This window comes from Gobius niger, assembly GCF_951799975.1.
Source record: "Gobius niger genome assembly, chromosome: 18".
Classification (NCBI taxonomy): Eukaryota; Metazoa; Chordata; class Actinopteri; order Gobiiformes; family Gobiidae; genus Gobius; species Gobius niger.
This window is the reverse complement of record NC_136869.1, coordinates 24,589,895-24,607,559: the sequence shown is the minus strand read 5'-3', so window position 1 is coordinate 24,607,559 and position 17,665 is coordinate 24,589,895. Positions and strand designations below refer to the sequence as shown.

The 17,665-nt window shown below is 44.0% G+C and overlaps 1 protein-coding gene across 1 annotated transcript in view; it reads left to right on the top strand.

The window, feature by feature from the left end:
• LOC306977553 (cadherin-7-like) overlaps positions 1–17,665 on the top strand; it is a 368,395-nt gene that overhangs the window by 273,291 nt on the left and 77,439 nt on the right. The window contains exon 8 of the mRNA XM_079575930.1: positions 2,836–2,957. Within this exon, the coding sequence (XP_079432056.1) occupies positions 2,836–2,957 (122 nt within the window). The remainder of the gene's footprint in view (positions 1–2,835; positions 2,958–17,665) is intronic.

Below are 17,665 nucleotides of genomic sequence, written 5' to 3'. Positions count from 1 at the left end.
ATGGAATGGTTCAATAAAAACATATTAATGTGTTAGAATGGCCCGGTCAAAGTCCTGACCTAAATCCTATTGAGAATCTGTGGAAAGATCTGAAAACTGCTGTTCACAAACACTCTCCTTCTAATGTGACAGAGCTTGAGTTGTTTTGTAACCACAAAGTATTCATTCATGCTGTATGAATACTTGTGCACGCCCGAGTTTTCGGTTTTCTATTTTTTTGAAAAGTAACAGAATTCTGTATCATTTTGCTTTCACTTCACAGTTGTCTGTTACTTGTGTGTGAACAGAGCCGGTGCTGGCCCTTCTGGGGCCCTAAGCAAAAATCCACACGGGGCCCTGCAGTAGTATCCCATGGTTATTCGTCGAAGAGCGAATCCATTTATGGTTAAAAACAGGGCCACTGTGCAGCAGTGCAGGGCAGAAGTGGAACATACAGACCTCAATTCAGACCCTGCCCCTCTGTGTGAGAACCACTACCCTCTAAGCCACTGTGAGACTGGTGTTTAGGACTAACATTAGTCTATTTCCCCCACTTTTAAAAATGGTAACTAGCTAATGGTCTCATTCTCTCACCTCTGGTCCCACAGTTTGGGAACAGCTGATTTAAAACTAACTGAAACCTGCACCTGACGGTTATTTCTGTCTGACCACTGAGAATGTGCCTGTGAGTCGCCCAATTCGTTTTAGACTGTGCACATTCAGAGAACCAGAGTTACTGTAAGTAACTGTGCTCATGAGACCCATGTGGATTCAACTCCACTTTTAAACAAAAAGGCCACGTAGAGCGGCTTTTAACTCTCGTCTATTCGCCAAACTGTCCTGATGCTCTAGACTCACCAGACACAATAAGTAGAGTTTAAATGAGAGTGTGGCCGTTGCAGCCCAGAGTCCGCACAGACAAAACATGAGAGCAGCGCCCGGACAACACCGTAGTTTGACTGAGATGCGGGGCCCTTACGGCTGCGGGGCCCTTACGGCTGCGGGCCCTACGCACCCTGCGTAGTTTGCGTATAGGAAAAAACGGCTCTGTGTGTGAACGTTCAGTAAAAATGTGTGGTTATAAACATGAGAAAATGTGCAAACTTTCAAGGTGTATTAGTACTTTCGAGAGGCACTGTATGGGGGAGTGATGTTGAGTGGGCTTAGAATGAAGTGTTTAAAATGCTCATATTCTTCCTTGTTTGCTGGCATCAGCTTATATTATGATGGCACTTCAATTTGATCTGGGTTTTTGGCCGGCGAACACTGTGGATATGGCTGAATCAATGGAATAATGTATATACACGAACATTATAACTTGGCAAGAGCCAGATAGATGTTACAAATAACATTGCACTGTTAATATGGAAAGAAGACAAACTTATCACAGAGAACTTATTGTGGCTGATTGGATCAAGTGCACCTTGTTTTAGCCAATCATTCAGTTGATAACTAGATTGAGTCCACAACACTGATAATTCAAACGTGCGACGTGTACACTGTTGTTTTTTGTTTTTAAATCCACATGTCTCAGGTTGTAGTGCAAGGTTAAAAAAAATTGCACATGAGAAAGTAAAAAGTTGAGTTAACCTCACAAATATTTAAATAAACAATACACTTTATGAGATATTATAACTCTCCCTTCTTTGTGTGAAACTGCTCAAATCAAGATTAAATTGGAGTTCCATAAATTTTACTGATTAAAAAATCGTTTTTTTTTTAATTGAAAGACTAGCTGGAGCCGACTTTGTGTCCACTGCTGTTCGCAGCAGAGCAGCTGAGGACAGCTGCCGTCAGCGGCAGCAGCATATTTCATCTGCCCAGCGCTCTCCCTCTCCGCTCTGCTCGCACTAATTAAAATCACAGCAAGAAGATCAATACTCATAATGTGGCCCAGTGCCTTTGCACAAGCTGAAATGAAAGTTTGTTCTCCAGGTTCTTCTCATGGCAGTTCGGGTGATTAGCTCGAGTTATTTTGGATTCCAGATTTAGTCATTGTTTGTACCTATCTGAATGTAGCTTGTTTTGATTTAGATCATCTAGTTTAGTACTTTGGGCCTGGATTAGACCGGAGTTAGACCTACTTTAGAACTGCTTTAGAATTCTTTAGTGATGAGTCCACATTTAAGGCTGGTCTCATCAGCCTTAAATCCCCGTAGAGAAATTTGTTGTCTGTATTTGACCCAGTGAGCAGCTGCAGTAGGAAGGCGCCCGGGGACCCCTCTCCAGATGTGGAGCCAGGTCAGCCATGGTCAGTATCACCCAGCTGGAGGATCAACCTATTGCACAGGTTTTTAGTGGAGTACCCGGAGGAAGCCTACGCAGACACGACAAGAACAAGAACAACTCCACAGAAAGGCCCTGTCCGGCCAGAGGATAGAACCCAAGACCTTCTAGCAGAGAAGCACGAGCACAAACCACTGCGCCACAGCCCAGATATGCAGTAATTCCCTTCAAGCTTGGTCCTAATGATACATTCCTGGTTTTGACCCTGAGTGAGACCTATAGTTTATCTTGATCTAGTCCCACTTTAGAGCTGGTGGAGCCTGTTTACAATAAATGCCTCAAACAACCCATTTTCCTCACAGCCAAACACTCCTGCCTTCACTTACCCACACCTCTAATTACTCAAACACCCTTTTTGTACCGGCCAAGTCCGTTCGACAATGTCCGTCTGAAACCTTCCCTCCCTATGTGTCTCCGTGTTATCTTTCAACTCTGGTTCTTCTGCTCCGTTGATGGTCCTGCATAAATAAACTAAAGAAACCCGGCCATCATGGAGACCTATCTTGTGGCCCTTGCTGTAAAAGTTTCCTCTCCGTTCACGTTCTACAACACGTGTCTCCTTTCTTACAGAGGACCCCACGCAGATCGGACGAGGCGTGGCTTTGGTCACCGTCCAGGACATTAACGACAACGCTCCGGTTTTCGCCATCGACTACGAGACGCTCCTGTGTGAGAACACCATGCCCGGGCAGGTAAGACCCACACAAACGAGAGAGAGAGAGAGGAAAAAAACAACACAGACAGCCCATCGCCTTTAAGGTGCTCTTTATCCTTTGTTGTATCGCTTGAAGCCCGAGTCACAAAGGCGTCCCGCTGAGCCCTGAAGCCATTAACACTTTCTTGTGGTTCAGAAAAAAGAAAAATGGCGGCAGTTCTGGAGAGATCATTAGTGCTACACACGTCCACATGTTTAATGTCAGGTAGCGGAGGTGTTGAAAGCCCGAAGCCTATATTGTTGAAAGGAGCTAAGAGGTCTGTCGGATTTCTGAGCTGACTTTTTGGAGCTGTTAACAAAGTCGTAATGTTGTTACTCCATGAAAATCATAGTGAGTGATTTTTTGAGTTCTGTCTCCTTCTCAAGAGTTCATCACGTGCCTTACACCTGATGCCGATGTCATGACCCAGTGGGAAGCATTCTGTATCAGTCCCAGGGAGCATTAAGGTTAAGGTGTGCTTTATTGTCCCCGTAGGTTCTTCTCATGGCAGTTCGTCTCATGGCAGTTCGGGTGATAGCTCGAATTATTTTGGATTCCAGATTTAGTCATGGTTTGTACCTATCTGAATATATCTTGTTTTGGTTTAGCTCGTCTAGTTTTCTCTAGTTTAGTCCTAATTTGGGCCTGGATTAGACCGCAGTTATACCTGCTTTAGTACTGGTTTAGAATTCTTTAGTGATGGGTTCAGATTTAAGGCTACGGTTTACTTTATTAATCCACGAAGGGAAATTCGTTCTCTCCATTTGACCCAGTGAGCAGCCGCAGTAGGAAGGCGCCAGGAGACCCATCTCCAGATGTGGAGCCAGATCAACCATGGTCAGCAGCCAATTTGATTTAGTCCCACTTCATGACCCAGTGGGAAGCCATCTGTATCAGTGCTGCTCGCCTTTCCCAGTGAGCATTAAGGTTAAGGTGCACTTTATTGTCCCTGCAAATTAATTTCTCCTCTGCGTCGGCCCCTCCCAACTCCAACCACTCACCCAGGCTTCCTGGTGTTTCCAAACGGTCTCCATCCAAGCACCGATCAGGCCCTTCTCTGCTGAGCTTTAAGATCTGACGGAAACAGGCCTCAAGTTATCAAGATGTTTTGATCATTTTACGGTGAAGTGATGGTACTTTGTATCATATACAGTACCCTTTAAAATTTGGAAACACTTTTAATGTATCGCTTTCTTTCTTTTCAACACTATTTCCATTGTGTGATTCTCACTGACGACGTTAAACTATGAAGGAACACATGGGATTTGGGTCCTTGTCCCTGAAATGGTTGAACAGTCTGTGAAGTCGAAACCATTTCTGTGACAACATCGTGAAGCTCATTGAGAAAATGCAAAGTGCAAAGCAGTACCGCATTTTCCGGACTAGAAGTTGCACCAGCCAAAATATGCACAATGAGGAAGAAAAAACGTATATAAGTCCCTCCGGAGAACAAGACGGATTAGCCAAAATATGCCTAATGAATAAAAAACAACAGAATAGGCGTTCGGTATGCTAACGTAACACATTGATGGTAGCTACATGAAGCATAAACCACAAGTTCTGGTAACTATAGCATAAAGAACATTCCAAATGATCTCGATCTCACTCTCAGTCACTAAATCCATTGAAATCGTCATCCTTTGTGTCACTTCTGAACAATCGCCCTGGCAACTACCCGGACACGGAGGCGTAACTGCACCGTTGACAAGCTTCTCCCGGCAGCAGGTTTTTCAAGCTCTCATTTGTGAACCTGTTCCTCTAGCTGCGGTCATCGAGCTTTTAGCCCGTGATTAGCTTTGTTTTGTTTTGTTTTCTAATCTCTGCTTCTCGCTCACTCATTAGCCTGCAGTGCCCTCTAGTGGCATGTGAATTGACCACAATGTCAAACCTGAAGAGCGATCTGGCGGTGCCTTCAGAGCGCGGTTTCTCCTCCCTGTATTCGGCCTCATTGTTTGAGACTGTCTTGTGCGTCCAGATCTGCAATCTGTCCACATGTGGCATTTAGAGAAAGTCGAGAGAAAAAAAAAATCCCACCGAAGCGAAGGGCAAAAGAGGCGTGGGGACAATTGATCAGAATGATGCATTGTGTCGCAAATGGCTATTAGACCGCTGTTTAAATGCGTTATTTGCATTCATATTTTTGGAGCTGTTTGTCACGAGGCTCCAGGGAGGCCGAACGTGAATAACAAAGAGAAAGTAGCAGTAGCAGTTTCATTTGCAAAAAATAAGATGTTATTCTTCATTTTTGGCCTGCGTGCAACACCGGACCGCTGCGATATTTATCTCTTTTTGTTGCTGAACTCGTGTGACCTGAAATGTATGTTTCTGCATCTGTGATGGAGCCGGAGAGAGAGGATGAGGCAGAGAGTGGGAGTAAGAAAAAGGGGAAAGAGAGTGTGTGAGGAAGATAATGAACTGCAAATGTACAGTACAAAGGTCAAAGGTTTGGAAACACTTCTTCATGTGCTGGTTTTTGTTTTATTTAAAGGGGGCCTATTATGCAAAATGGACTTTTTCAAGCTTTACATCATGTTATTGAGTCATTCCCTCATTAAAAACATGCCTGAAGTGTTGCCTTAGCACATTCACGTATTTTCGAGTAATCTGTAGAAACTCTGATGGCAGCCATTTTAGGGATAAAACGCCTGATTCCTTCAGGAAACGCCCTCGACCTCCAGGATACGCCTCCGACCTTTCGTCACCAGCCGAGTAACCAACCACTGCTCCTCAGCAGAACCCCCTCCCCGCAGTGTCTAGCCCTAAGATGTAAACAGAGTCATCATGGAGGATTAGCTTCATGTGTTGTGAACCGGAGCCACAGCAGACTTTTACAAAGACACACATCAGTGTTTCTGTTACCGAAACACCCAGGATTAAAACCGGTGACAAGAACGCTTATTCCAGTGTCTGGTTCTGCGCTGGGCCTAGATGATGCACAGAGCCTCCGGAGAAAGCTAATGCTAAGCTAAACCTCGAGTCATCACGTGAAAACGAGAAATATGCACACATAAAGTCAATAAAACCACCACACACATAAAGAACCGTTTAACAATGATCACACACTGAGCCTGGCTTGTTGATTTGGAAGTTTATTGCTCACATTTCATCTACAATGGGTCATAGACGAGTGGTTTTCTCCCGGAGCTAACAAGCTAGCCGCGATAAGCTAACGGGAGAATTCACTGAATACAAGCAGCATATTATGCATTGAAAACGTCACTAAAACAGGCATCTGCTTGAAGCAGCCTTTATGATGATCACACACGGAGCCTGGCCTTTTGATTTCGTAGTTTATTGCTCACATTTCATCTACAGTGAGTCGTAGCCGAGTGGTTTTCTCCCGGAGCTAAGGCACTATTAGCCGCGACAAGCTAACAACCTTCACCTTCACAACATTCATTGAAAACAGGCAGCATATTATGCACAGATAACGTCAATAAAGCAGCAACTACTCGAAGCAGCCTTTACGATGATCACACAATGAGCCTGGCTTTACACATTTGTGGTTTATTGCAGACTTTTCATCAACAACAATGAGCTGTAGTCGATTATAACAAGCTAACGGGTAACCTCGAAAAACCATTGTCCACCTGCACAGATAATGTCCGTCTTTTGAATCGTATGGGCTCCTGCAGATCCTGGTGTCGTCCATGGGGGTATAGTTAGAGATCCATAGGGCATGGCAGATGCAAAGAGATAACCTCCAAACAGCAGTTATTTTTCAGGCAAGAGCCCCTTCCAAGCGTCCGGTGTGGAAGGTTTGTCTCCAAATAATATCCTGTGTGGCCATTGTTCCCAAAGTGATAAACAGTAGCTCCTTTCCAACAATAAAAATTAAAATGCACCGATCGTAGTTTCAATACTGTTGAGACAAGCGGAGTGTTGTTGTGATGCCACAGACAGTGTGTGGAGGGGGCGTGTCGGAAAGGGTCAGAGGTTCTTAAAGAGACAGGGGCCTATTTCAAGTCATTTGCTAACGCCATTTTGAAAGAGCAATTTTATACAAGGCAGTTATTCTAATTTACTGCATTTACAGACCAACAGAAGGTTTGGTCATCATTGTAGTGTGCTATAGACTGGTGCTATGTGGCTGAAAAAAGCATAATACCCCCTCTTTAAGGACTATTGCCATTGTAGATTCTCACTGAAGGTGTTCATGTATGAATGAACTCATGGCTTGATGAGATTATAATGCAATCTTGTAAATTGCCATCCCTTTCTAGTGTTATGTACATCGGTGCAGACGTTTATGCACCTAGAGGAATATAGTTTAGAGATTTATAGCTGCCAGCTCCTTTTCTACGAGGCAATAGCAGAGGAAAACAAATTAGCTTTAGCTTTTACAATGCAATAAGCCTTATTTATTATTCTGATATATGGAACTTGAGGCCTTTTACACTTTAGGTCCAACGATGCGACCTGATTGGCTCTCAAACCCTCGATAACTTCCCGCATTAAGTGACCAAAGTCCCCATTTGGCTCCAGACACATATATGTTATTATCCTCGCTTCAAGACGATGTGTTTTCCCGCTAATGATACCACGGCTCGTCTCCAGACCCCCAGTTAGCTCACACGGGCGGGATTAAATTGGGACGCAACAAAAGCCGCCATCCATCAGGCGTCAATATAACCTGACGGATCTGCGTGGATAATTTAAAGGAAGAAAAAATGAAAATCAAAACGTTTCTCCCCACGAGCCGCTGATAAATTATGGAGCTATGACAAACAGTGGGGAGAAAAAAAAAAAAGTCATTCTCTCACAATCAAACGGGCCCCGGGGACGTTCCAGCAGGCGAAGGCTCCTGACAGCATCATCAGCAGGAAAAGCTACAGCCAGTGTGTAATTACTCAGCTGGGGCAGACAGATTGCTTACTCAATGAAAGAGTTTGGTGGGATAATATGAGAGAGATGCCCACCGCAACCCGTGAGTGCGGTTACAGAGGACGGGGAATCCGGAGGACGTGGAATATGAGGGGGGGAAACGTATTACCAATAGAGATAAGGATTGGGCTGTGGAAACCGCATTGAAGTCTCATTGAGTCTAAGGAGACGTGTCATGCATAAATGTTTTATTTAGATAAAACGTGGCTCCATAATAATATAAAAAAAACATACCTGCAGTAGCGGTTTGCTTCATCCAAAACAAATAAAAAAAACAATACCCACCGCCATTTTGATGTTGGATGGCCAATATAAACTCCCAGTGTAAAGAGTATGATCTGCTCCACTGTCGTAGCTGAGGGTGTAACAGTGCACAATATGCACAATATGCATCGTACTACAGTGATGGTGCAAGTTTATACGGGGCTTTTGCAATTGTTTCTCAGGCTGATGACTTGGCTGCAGTGAGTGATGTGTCCAGTGCACAGACAAATGATTAAGATCCAGTCCTGGTCATAATCCGCCTCTAAAGCTGAACCGAACTGCGAGAGAGCTGAAATGTTACACCCCTAACCCTGTAAATTTCTCACTCTTTATTGTCATATGTGGCAACATGGTTTACCAGTTACACGGCACAAACAACAGACACATCATGCAACACAACAATAGCTTTTAAATGAAGTACTATGTATATGCTTAAAATGGAAACACATCATTAACAGCTTAGATTATCTTACAGGTATGACATGATAATATTATATACATAGTCTTCATAGCGTGTGTAGTCTACTACATGTGTAGTCTACATAGCGTGTAAACCTCAGTCTGTGGGTCCATATATAAAAAAAAACTCTTCCTCACCCTCCGCGGGCGGTCTCTTTTTCCTCCTGCTCGGGTCCTCTACCAGAGGCCTGGGAGCTTGAGGGTTCTGCGCAGTATCTTTGCTGTTCCTAGAACTGCACTTTTCTGGACCGAGATGTCTGATGTATTTCCTGGGATCTGCTGGAGCCACTCCTCCAGTTTGGGGGTCACTGCCCCGAGTGCCCCAACGACCACGGGCACCACTGGGCCTGTCCTGTATATGTGATGTACGTTGGCATAAACCAATCCACAGAATCCAGAACTACCCATAGCCTACCCGGCGCCACTGATAGGTTAGCATGCCATTGGCTAGAAATGGCGGCTTGTGTCTTGTTTATGTTCCCCCTTCTGGAGGGCACCCTATGTTTAATTGTATAATGTTTACATCAAGTGTCTCTGCATAATATTATGAACGGCTTATATGTTAGCATTGCTAGCATTGTTGGCAGGCTAGTTAGCGGGCTGCTGTGCCGGCATCACTCTGCCTCGCTTCCTGAAAGTTATCCTTGTGAAGAATGTGTTTGGAAAAACTACTAGCAATTTAAGCTCAACCCGCTAGCTCACTCTGTCCTGGTGCTTAAATGCAATTTTTTTAAAAACACTATATTTGTGCTTCTTTGTATTTTTTTAAATTGTTCATTTCTACTTGTGTAAAATCATTTTAAAGTAAAGTTACTGTGTCAATATTTGGGCTGCCCACTTCAGCGCCTACAATCAGATCTACAGGTCTCTGGGCAGGTGAACCTGGAGAATTAACCTTTTGTGCTTTTTTTTAGGCTGAAACTCCCCCGTCATAACATTTCTTCTAACACTTTTCGAGCTTTGTAATTATTATTATTGTTTTTTTTTCTCACTTTTGTGTCTGTTTTGTGTAGCTCGAAATAAAATATTCAATCAAACTTTCTGAAATCATCGTTTGTGTCTTTTCCCCCTAGTCTATTGCTCAGGATAAGTTCCTGTACTTAAACAACCCTCCCCGTCCCCAGTGCAAATGAGGACAGTTCTGTCCCCGCCACCGTCTCGGCGGTTACATTTTCTTATGTCCCCAAGTAAATTGTTCCCCAGTCATTATGGGAAAACTCCTCTTTTTACCCACGGACACTCACGCCGGCAATTAGTCAGAAGGTCAGCCAGATAATTGGAGACTTACTTTGCAAACGGCAGTGGAAAGCTGTCACTCAACACAAAGCTAAAGGTGGATAATACTCCGAATCATTACCAAACACAGATCGGGACTGTGAAATTGCATCAAATTCGCAAGTAGTTCGAATGTTAAAGAGACCAACAAAGAAATAGACCAAAGTCAACATTCAAGATGTTTATTTTGTGACATTTTCTTTCTTTTCTCTCTTTCATTTTCTCTTTACATGTGCAGACGTTGCAAACCTCGGTCACGTTTTGTCAAAAATTAGGTATTCCTTACACACTTCCTTCCACTTCTCTGCTTTATTGGCACCTGGAGACTCCAAACTATTTTTGAAGCTTTTTCAGGTGGATTTGTTAATATTATTTTTTGCTTTTAGTTTTTTACTAATAACAAGCTTTTTCAAAAACGTATTGTTTTGGCTAATACTCTCGACATTGTTGCCTTTTACCAACAAAATGGCCGATATTTTACCATAACATTTAATATACACCATTCAGTTGCAAACTCTGGGTTCTTTCCACACTTTTGTAGCATCTAAAGTGCTTCACAACGTATATCTCTGAGTGACTTGTTTAAATCGCTCCAATTAGCAAAAGAGCATATGTGTATAGATGCTCCGCGGGCTGTTTGAGTCGAAAAACCTTTTACATTTCCAAATGTCGAGAATGTCGGCTTTTATCAGCCATTTGACAAGAGGCTCGACACAGATGGAGAAATGAATGTGGTTGTTTTTTTTTTTGGAGTAAACTTTGGCACTTAGACCGCGGCAGGTGCAGACGTTGTAGTGAAAATGTCTCTCTCTCCACTTACTTCCTGTCAGTGTGATGGCATGAGAGGTGGGATATCTATTTGAAACTTTTGCTGTAGATTATTGACGTCATTTGTGTCTTATTTCAACCTGGATAGACTCAAACAGACAAAAGCGTTGATTAGAAAGGTTTATTGACATGTATATTTTAGGCGATCAGACCTCTGCAGTAGACGTTGGATTTATGAAGTAAAGTTAGTCTGGATGGGCAGGTTGCAGTTGGAGATGTCTCTCCCCGGAGCCTGGACACTTGTGGTGGTATTGGAGCCCTGTGATGGGTGCAGCAGGGAGAGCCGTGGACGGACGACGCAGAGACGGGGCGGAGGTGGGTCACAGCACAGCCTGGCTTAAAGGCAGAACCGTGGTCGATGATTGGCTGCTACGAAAGTGTTGCTCTGTGCTGATAGGCTGAGGTGGAGGTGTGACCCTCACAGACACTCATTGGCTGGAGGTAGGTGATGCTGAAATTAGTCTCCCAGTTTCAATCAAATCTAGGCTTCATTCATTCAGAAACAAAATCAAAATAATTGAGCTATGGTTTGAATTTATGGTTTTAGCTAGCTCTTTGTTAAGGGGACCAGACGCAATTTAAAAATGGTAAAACTATTGTGACGGAGTGACCCCGTCCGAGCCCGCGGGAAAGCAGCCGCCTCCCACCTAAGCCCACACGCACCCATCCACTCTCAACTGTTGCCGGTTCCCATTCCCGTTTCCCCTCCGTCTGTTCCGCGTTTGCTAACGTCATCCTACGAACATCCGTCGCGGGGGTCTGGGGTGCACGGCCAACCCGTTTTTGATTCAAATCATTGTAGTAATGTTGGGGAGCAGTCCCAGGGCTCGGGGACCTACTAGTTTAGTTTAAGCGTCTAGCGTGGTGATTGGCTGAGGGGAGGGGCCAGTGAGTATACAAGAGAGGCACCCTCCCTCCTGAGCCAGTCTGCGTTGGTCTGCCTACAAGGAAGGTAATTATGAGAGCCTTGTTTGCCTCATTATTGTAAATGTGGGGTACATTGTAAATATTATACACAATGTATTGTTTGTTGTCTGGGACTATGTCTCCGAGCTGGCCTGGTGTCGCCTCGGGGTCCCCCAGAACAGCTGGAGGAGGTGTGTGTGGACCGGGAAGTCTGGGCATCTCTGCTGAGACTGCTGCCCCCGCGACCCGGCCCCGGATAAAGCGGAAGAAAATGGATGGATGGATGGATGGTATTGTTTGTTTTGTTGTAGCATATACCTTGGGTCACATGTTTGGGAACGTTTGTTGCACAATGTAAAAATAAAAAAAGATGGTGTTATAAACATGTACGACCTTGTCACGCCGTTACCAACACTATCGGCCATACGAGCCCCGCCACAATTATGTATTTTCTACTCCCTACTTGCTCCAGCAATGTCCAGCACAAGCTTAATATAGAAACTATTCTATTTATCTCTCTATCTGTCAGGATTAGGATTTAGATATTGAAAAATCCCTCTGAAAGAAACGTTCAAAAATATTCCCATGTACAAGACTGGTAAATGGTCACACTTATAAAGCACCTGTATATCGCTGCCTTTTTCTGACGATCACCTTTCCTGCTACACGTGGATACCAAACATGTCAATCTTTGTGAATGATTGTGAATGGTCCTTTCCTGGAAAACTAGGGCAGAGAGAGTCGAGAAAAAGTCACAAAACGAGCCTCGTAAAGTGTGAGTGTAAAAAAAAACCCCAAAAGTCCAACCATTCTCAACCTTGACTCCCGACCGCCCGGGCCTTTTAGCCTCTTCCCTTATTCTTTCTTTGCCACTCGCGACGCAGCAACACTTGTTATTGTATTAACGCGTTTTCGCCCATTGACGCCGCACACAATCCGATCCAAGCCGCACTCCAACTCGCTTCAATGCCAGATTCGTGCTCCTCATCACGGCCCATTCAAATGTGCCCCGTGTTTACGCCACCGCTGCCTCCGCCGGGATTAAACCTTCCTTTTGAATAATGACGCCGGGCCAAATTGCAAATTCATGATTGAAATTTACACCAAAACAAGCGGCAGAGAGAGAGAGGGAGAGAGAGGGAAAGAGAGAGGGAGCGCGCTGACATTTGAATGCGGAAAGCGGCGCGGACTGAATTCCAAAAAGGCTCTTGTCCGTTTGGTATGGTAACAAGTCAGATGTTTGCCTGGCTGGGTGCTAATTAATGAAACGTCGGTGCTAGGTCGTGGAGCTAGTGGCTCGGGAGGAAAAGAATAAATGAATGTTAAATGCTAGCGCAGGGGAAGTTTACTTGGGCGTGTACGTGGAACTTGGTTTGACATTTTTGGGATGAGATGAGTTTACACATTGCACATTGCACATTACCTATGTGCAATCAGGAGGTAAACTGAGTGGGGTGTGGGCTGAGATACACGTTCCACCAGACGAGATTGTGCTGTTCGTCTGTATTTTGGGCATAGCCAAACCGGAGAAAATGCTCGGAAAGTGCTTGGTTCAGGCGGGAATTAAGAGGTTTACTGTAATGAAAATGTATTTAAAAGTGCAAACCAATAAATGATGTGAACATTGGCCCGAGACTTTTGGGTGAAGACTGGCCCTCTATAAAATCAGTCAAACCATGGACGCTTATTTAGGCTCTTCCCAGTGGGTAGGGGTCAGGATTGATCCCACAAACTCATGGATATGAGCCCGGCGCTCTATCTACGGAGCTAAACAAGCAGAGCATTGGCCCGCCACCGCACGTACATGAACCGCTATGAAGGCTATAGCTACTTGTTGAATCATTTTGGAATTAGGGGAAATTCGCCGGGGTGCCCAAAGATTTGAGTGGTTATATTATATATATATGGCTGAAGGGCTTAGTTGATGGAAATCAGACTTAAAATGTGACAGGGCATCGGCAATAGTGCTAAAATGACCTGGCCTGTAATAATGAAATTTTAAACCGACGCATGAAAGGCAAAATGGATTTCTGAATTAGCCCCTACAAGCTAAATTTTGCACAGGGCGGAGGACTCTGAGGTAACCATTTTGCAAACCATTTTCCACTGCTGGCCAGTCCACACACCTGCGCAAGTATACTGAGCAGCGCGGCTTGATGACATCATCACACAGCGCAGTTTGTTTTTGAGCCATGGCACATGAAATGCGAAAGGAAAATATTCCCAGCGGCATGAAATAATGTAAGTCTGCTTTGGAAAAAAAAAAAACATTATGCTAATTTAATAATCGTTTAGTCTAATAATCGAAATCGTAATCGAATTTTGATTAATTGCACAGCACTAGGCCTGAGGTTCCGTGGGTCCTGAAGGGTGTTACAATAAACTCTTTTCACTTATAATGGCAAATATGATTTAAGGGGTAGGAGTAATATTTTATCTGCGAGGCCCATTGCTCGCTATATATGAGATTATCATGGGAACCATAACTCAAGAAAGGATGCCAACGGAGGGGTATAAAAAGCGCCACATATGCATCCACTGGTTATGCTTTGTCATTGCATCCAAATAATAAGGAACACATCAATAAGACATGCAGGATCTCTTGTGGGCCGGTATGGCATAATACGGGCCTGATCTCACATTGGGTCATACCAGCCCCAAAGTACGTCGGCCCAACGGGAATACTCCCGGTTCTCCCGATGGCCAGTCCAACCCTGTCCTGGGATGACGACCCTCAATTGCTGTGAATAAGCATCAAATCAACCATCAAAGGTTTAAGTAAAACAACCCAATAACAGTCATTTAACTGAATCAAGGAGTGATTCTATTCTTTTTCTGTACAAAAATATTAAGAGCAGTGTTTTCTGTGAAAGACCCTCTGAAAACTGCTCCCCGAAGTTGAAAACCACCACTTTTTTTCCATTTCATTTAATTCATTTCCCATTTTTTCCACACATTTCTTGACATTGGAGATGAACCCGATATTGCAAATCTTCCACACATTATTGTTCTGTTTTCTGATTCTAGACGACAACTCTTTCAGTATAGGTATCGTTCAGGTATCGATATCAAAAATCAAAGTGAAAGTGAAAAGTGAAAGTTCTGGTATCGATAAATATGTAACGATACTTGTTTTACGATACCGATACCTGAACAATACTTTTACCTATACTTCTCTGGAACCAGAAAACAGAACAGTAACAATCATTTATTACAAAAAAAAACGTGTGGAAAAAATGTGTGGCAAAGCATGTTTTGTCCCAGCCCTACTCACCACATGCAGACATTATCCCAAAGCAACTAGTTATTACAACAACATGAAAACATGGCATTTCAGCGCTAATATCGAGCTTAGACTCTCGTGCCAAGTCACCACTTCTCCATTTATATGGCGGAATCATAATAATATAAGTCCTTTTGTACTTCAATATTAGTATTTTAGACACATGTTTCTGGGTCTATTTGATTTTTTGAGCTTTGACGCGGCAGAAAACAAGGAACAGTTTGAAAGAGTTGAATTTGGATTCTTCTCCGGAGACGCCTGTTACCGTCATCATGGGCAAGAGTGTGGAGTTCGTGCAAAGCTACAAATATCTGGGCACCGACGGCTCAGCCCTCATGTTTGGAGCAGTTTATAAAAAAAGGGCACCAGCCTCTGTCCTGCCTTAGAAAGCTGTCTCACTTTAATACAGGACAATGCTCACTATCTTTAACAGATCTTTTATTGAATCAGTCGTGGGTTCTCGTTGGTGACTTGGCTTGGAAGGAACAAAATGAGCCAAATCATTAAATGGGCCAGCAGTTTGACTGAAACCCTGTCCAAGGCAGATGCAGCGTGTAGCCTCTAACATTGTGAACTGTGACTCTCATCCTCTGTTCAAGGCGTTAAGGCTGCGGAAAATCACGCTATAGGAACAGCTTTATTCCTCAGCAGCTTGCCTAGGGAGCAAAACCAACAAACCCCTTACCCCCCGCCTGAACTGAGTGCATTTACTCAAGTTCGGCTTTACATAAATGTTAAAGCTTTTCGACTGGAAAGCAATTTGAAAGCTAAGACCTACAAAACTGATCATGACTTTTCTGTCGCGTTGTCGCCGCATTTTTAGTCGCATTTTTAAGTGTATTTTTGTCATGTTTTTTTGCCGTGTTTTCATCTTTTTTTTGTCTCTTTTTTTGTAATGATTGTGTCTGTGTTGATTGCTTTTTTGTGTGTTTTTTGTGAGTTTTTGGACAGTTTCTGCTTGGATTTCTTTGCAGGATGTCAGAATAGCCTCCCAGAGCTGCTGTTTGGATGAAAACTGCCTCCCACCCTCATAGATATTTTTGCTTGAGGCTCCAAAGGTTCTCAATAGGGTTGAGGTCAGGGGAGGAGGGGGTCCACATCATGAGTTTCTCTCCTTTTATGCCCATAGCAGCCAGTGATGCAAAGGTATTCTTTACAGCAGGACATGGTGCGTTGTCATGCATGAAGATGGAAAGCCCGGCTCTTCTTTTTGTACTATAGAAGAAACACCTTCAGGGATCCTAAAGGGGCCGACCAGCTCTCTCCCCATGATTCTGGCCCAAAATATAACTCCGCCCCCTCCTTAATGACGTCACAGCCTTGTTGGGACATGGTGGCCATTCACCAACCATCCACTACTCCATTGATCTGACCATCCAGGGTTACACGGCCTCATCAGTGAACAAGACTGTTTGAAAATGAGTCTTCATGTATTTCTGAGCCACTGCAGCCGTTTCTGCTCATGAGCATTAACAGTTTAGGGGAGGCCGGATAGAAGGTTTATGCACAACTGCAGTCTCTGGAGGGTCCTACACCTCGGGAGACTCCAGAGACACCAGCAGCTTCAAATACCTGCCTGCTGCTTTTTAGCTGCTGTTCTCTTAATCTGATGTGTTTGTCTGGCAGAAACAGTCCTCATTGTGCCTTTATCTGCACAAACCCGTGTGTGCTCTGAATCATCCACAAATCCACACTCTTATCTGTAGATGATTACGCTTAATCTTTCATGAAATATTGAAGGTTTTCATACCTAGTCCGAGGCATTCAACTATTTCACGCTTTTCATCAGCAGAGAGATCCTTTTTCTTTCCCATATTGCTTGAAAATGGTGGTCTGCTTAATAAAGTGGAATGTCCTTTTACTGGGCTTTACCTGACAACTAATAATCACAGGCATCTGAGATTGATTCAGAGCCCTGAGACACAATACCATCCATTAGTTTCATCTAAAAAACTTTTTTTTTTTACCTTTTTGACACTGAAATACAATTTATATAATAATTTGGAACGCGGTGTAGATGTTTGTATCATGTATCCTGGTGAGCCAACATGCTCAGGCCTATGTACCAGTGTCTTTGAAGTATTACTGTACCTTGTCCTGATGCCAAGCCTGTCAAAAACTGCAAGACAGAAAAAGAAGGCAGTTTTATTTTCAACCGTCTCCTGAATATTGTCAGAGCAAAATGATAATTAAAGAAACATCCCAAACGGTCCTGACTTTCCGGCTCTTGATTGGCCGTCCCGCCCCGCTGGCCCGTTGGCATGCGGAGAACAATGAAATAATAACCGGAGCGCGGCGGGATTATCAGACGCCATTCCTCTGGCCTAATTAAGGGGCGTCTCGTGGCAGCGCTCTCCGCGGAGATGCCACTTGTTCCGGATCATCGGCGCGTCTGTCGCCCGCCATACCGTTAATTGATATCATGATGGGGGCGTGCAGGGGAGGAGTGGGGGTCAGCCTGTCACCGCGGGGTAGTCATTACCGACATGAGTGGACTTCTGCTGAGGTTGGACCTTTAAATTAGTGCCAAAAATAATCACCGGCGCCACGGTTTTGTCAGGGGGGTAAAACAAGCTCCCGAGGATTCAATTATGGGCCCGACATTTTAACACGGGGAGTTTTGGGCCGCAAGTCATTTAAATGGCAACATTCTTTTTGATTTTGTTTATTCAAAATGTAGATCCAAGTCAGTTAAATACATTATACGAAATATCAACCTCTCGCCCCCTCGTTTATGTCTCTTTTGGGCATAAAGATTCTTCTTTGTGATTCCATTAATGTGTATTGGTGCTCCGGTCCGGTGGCA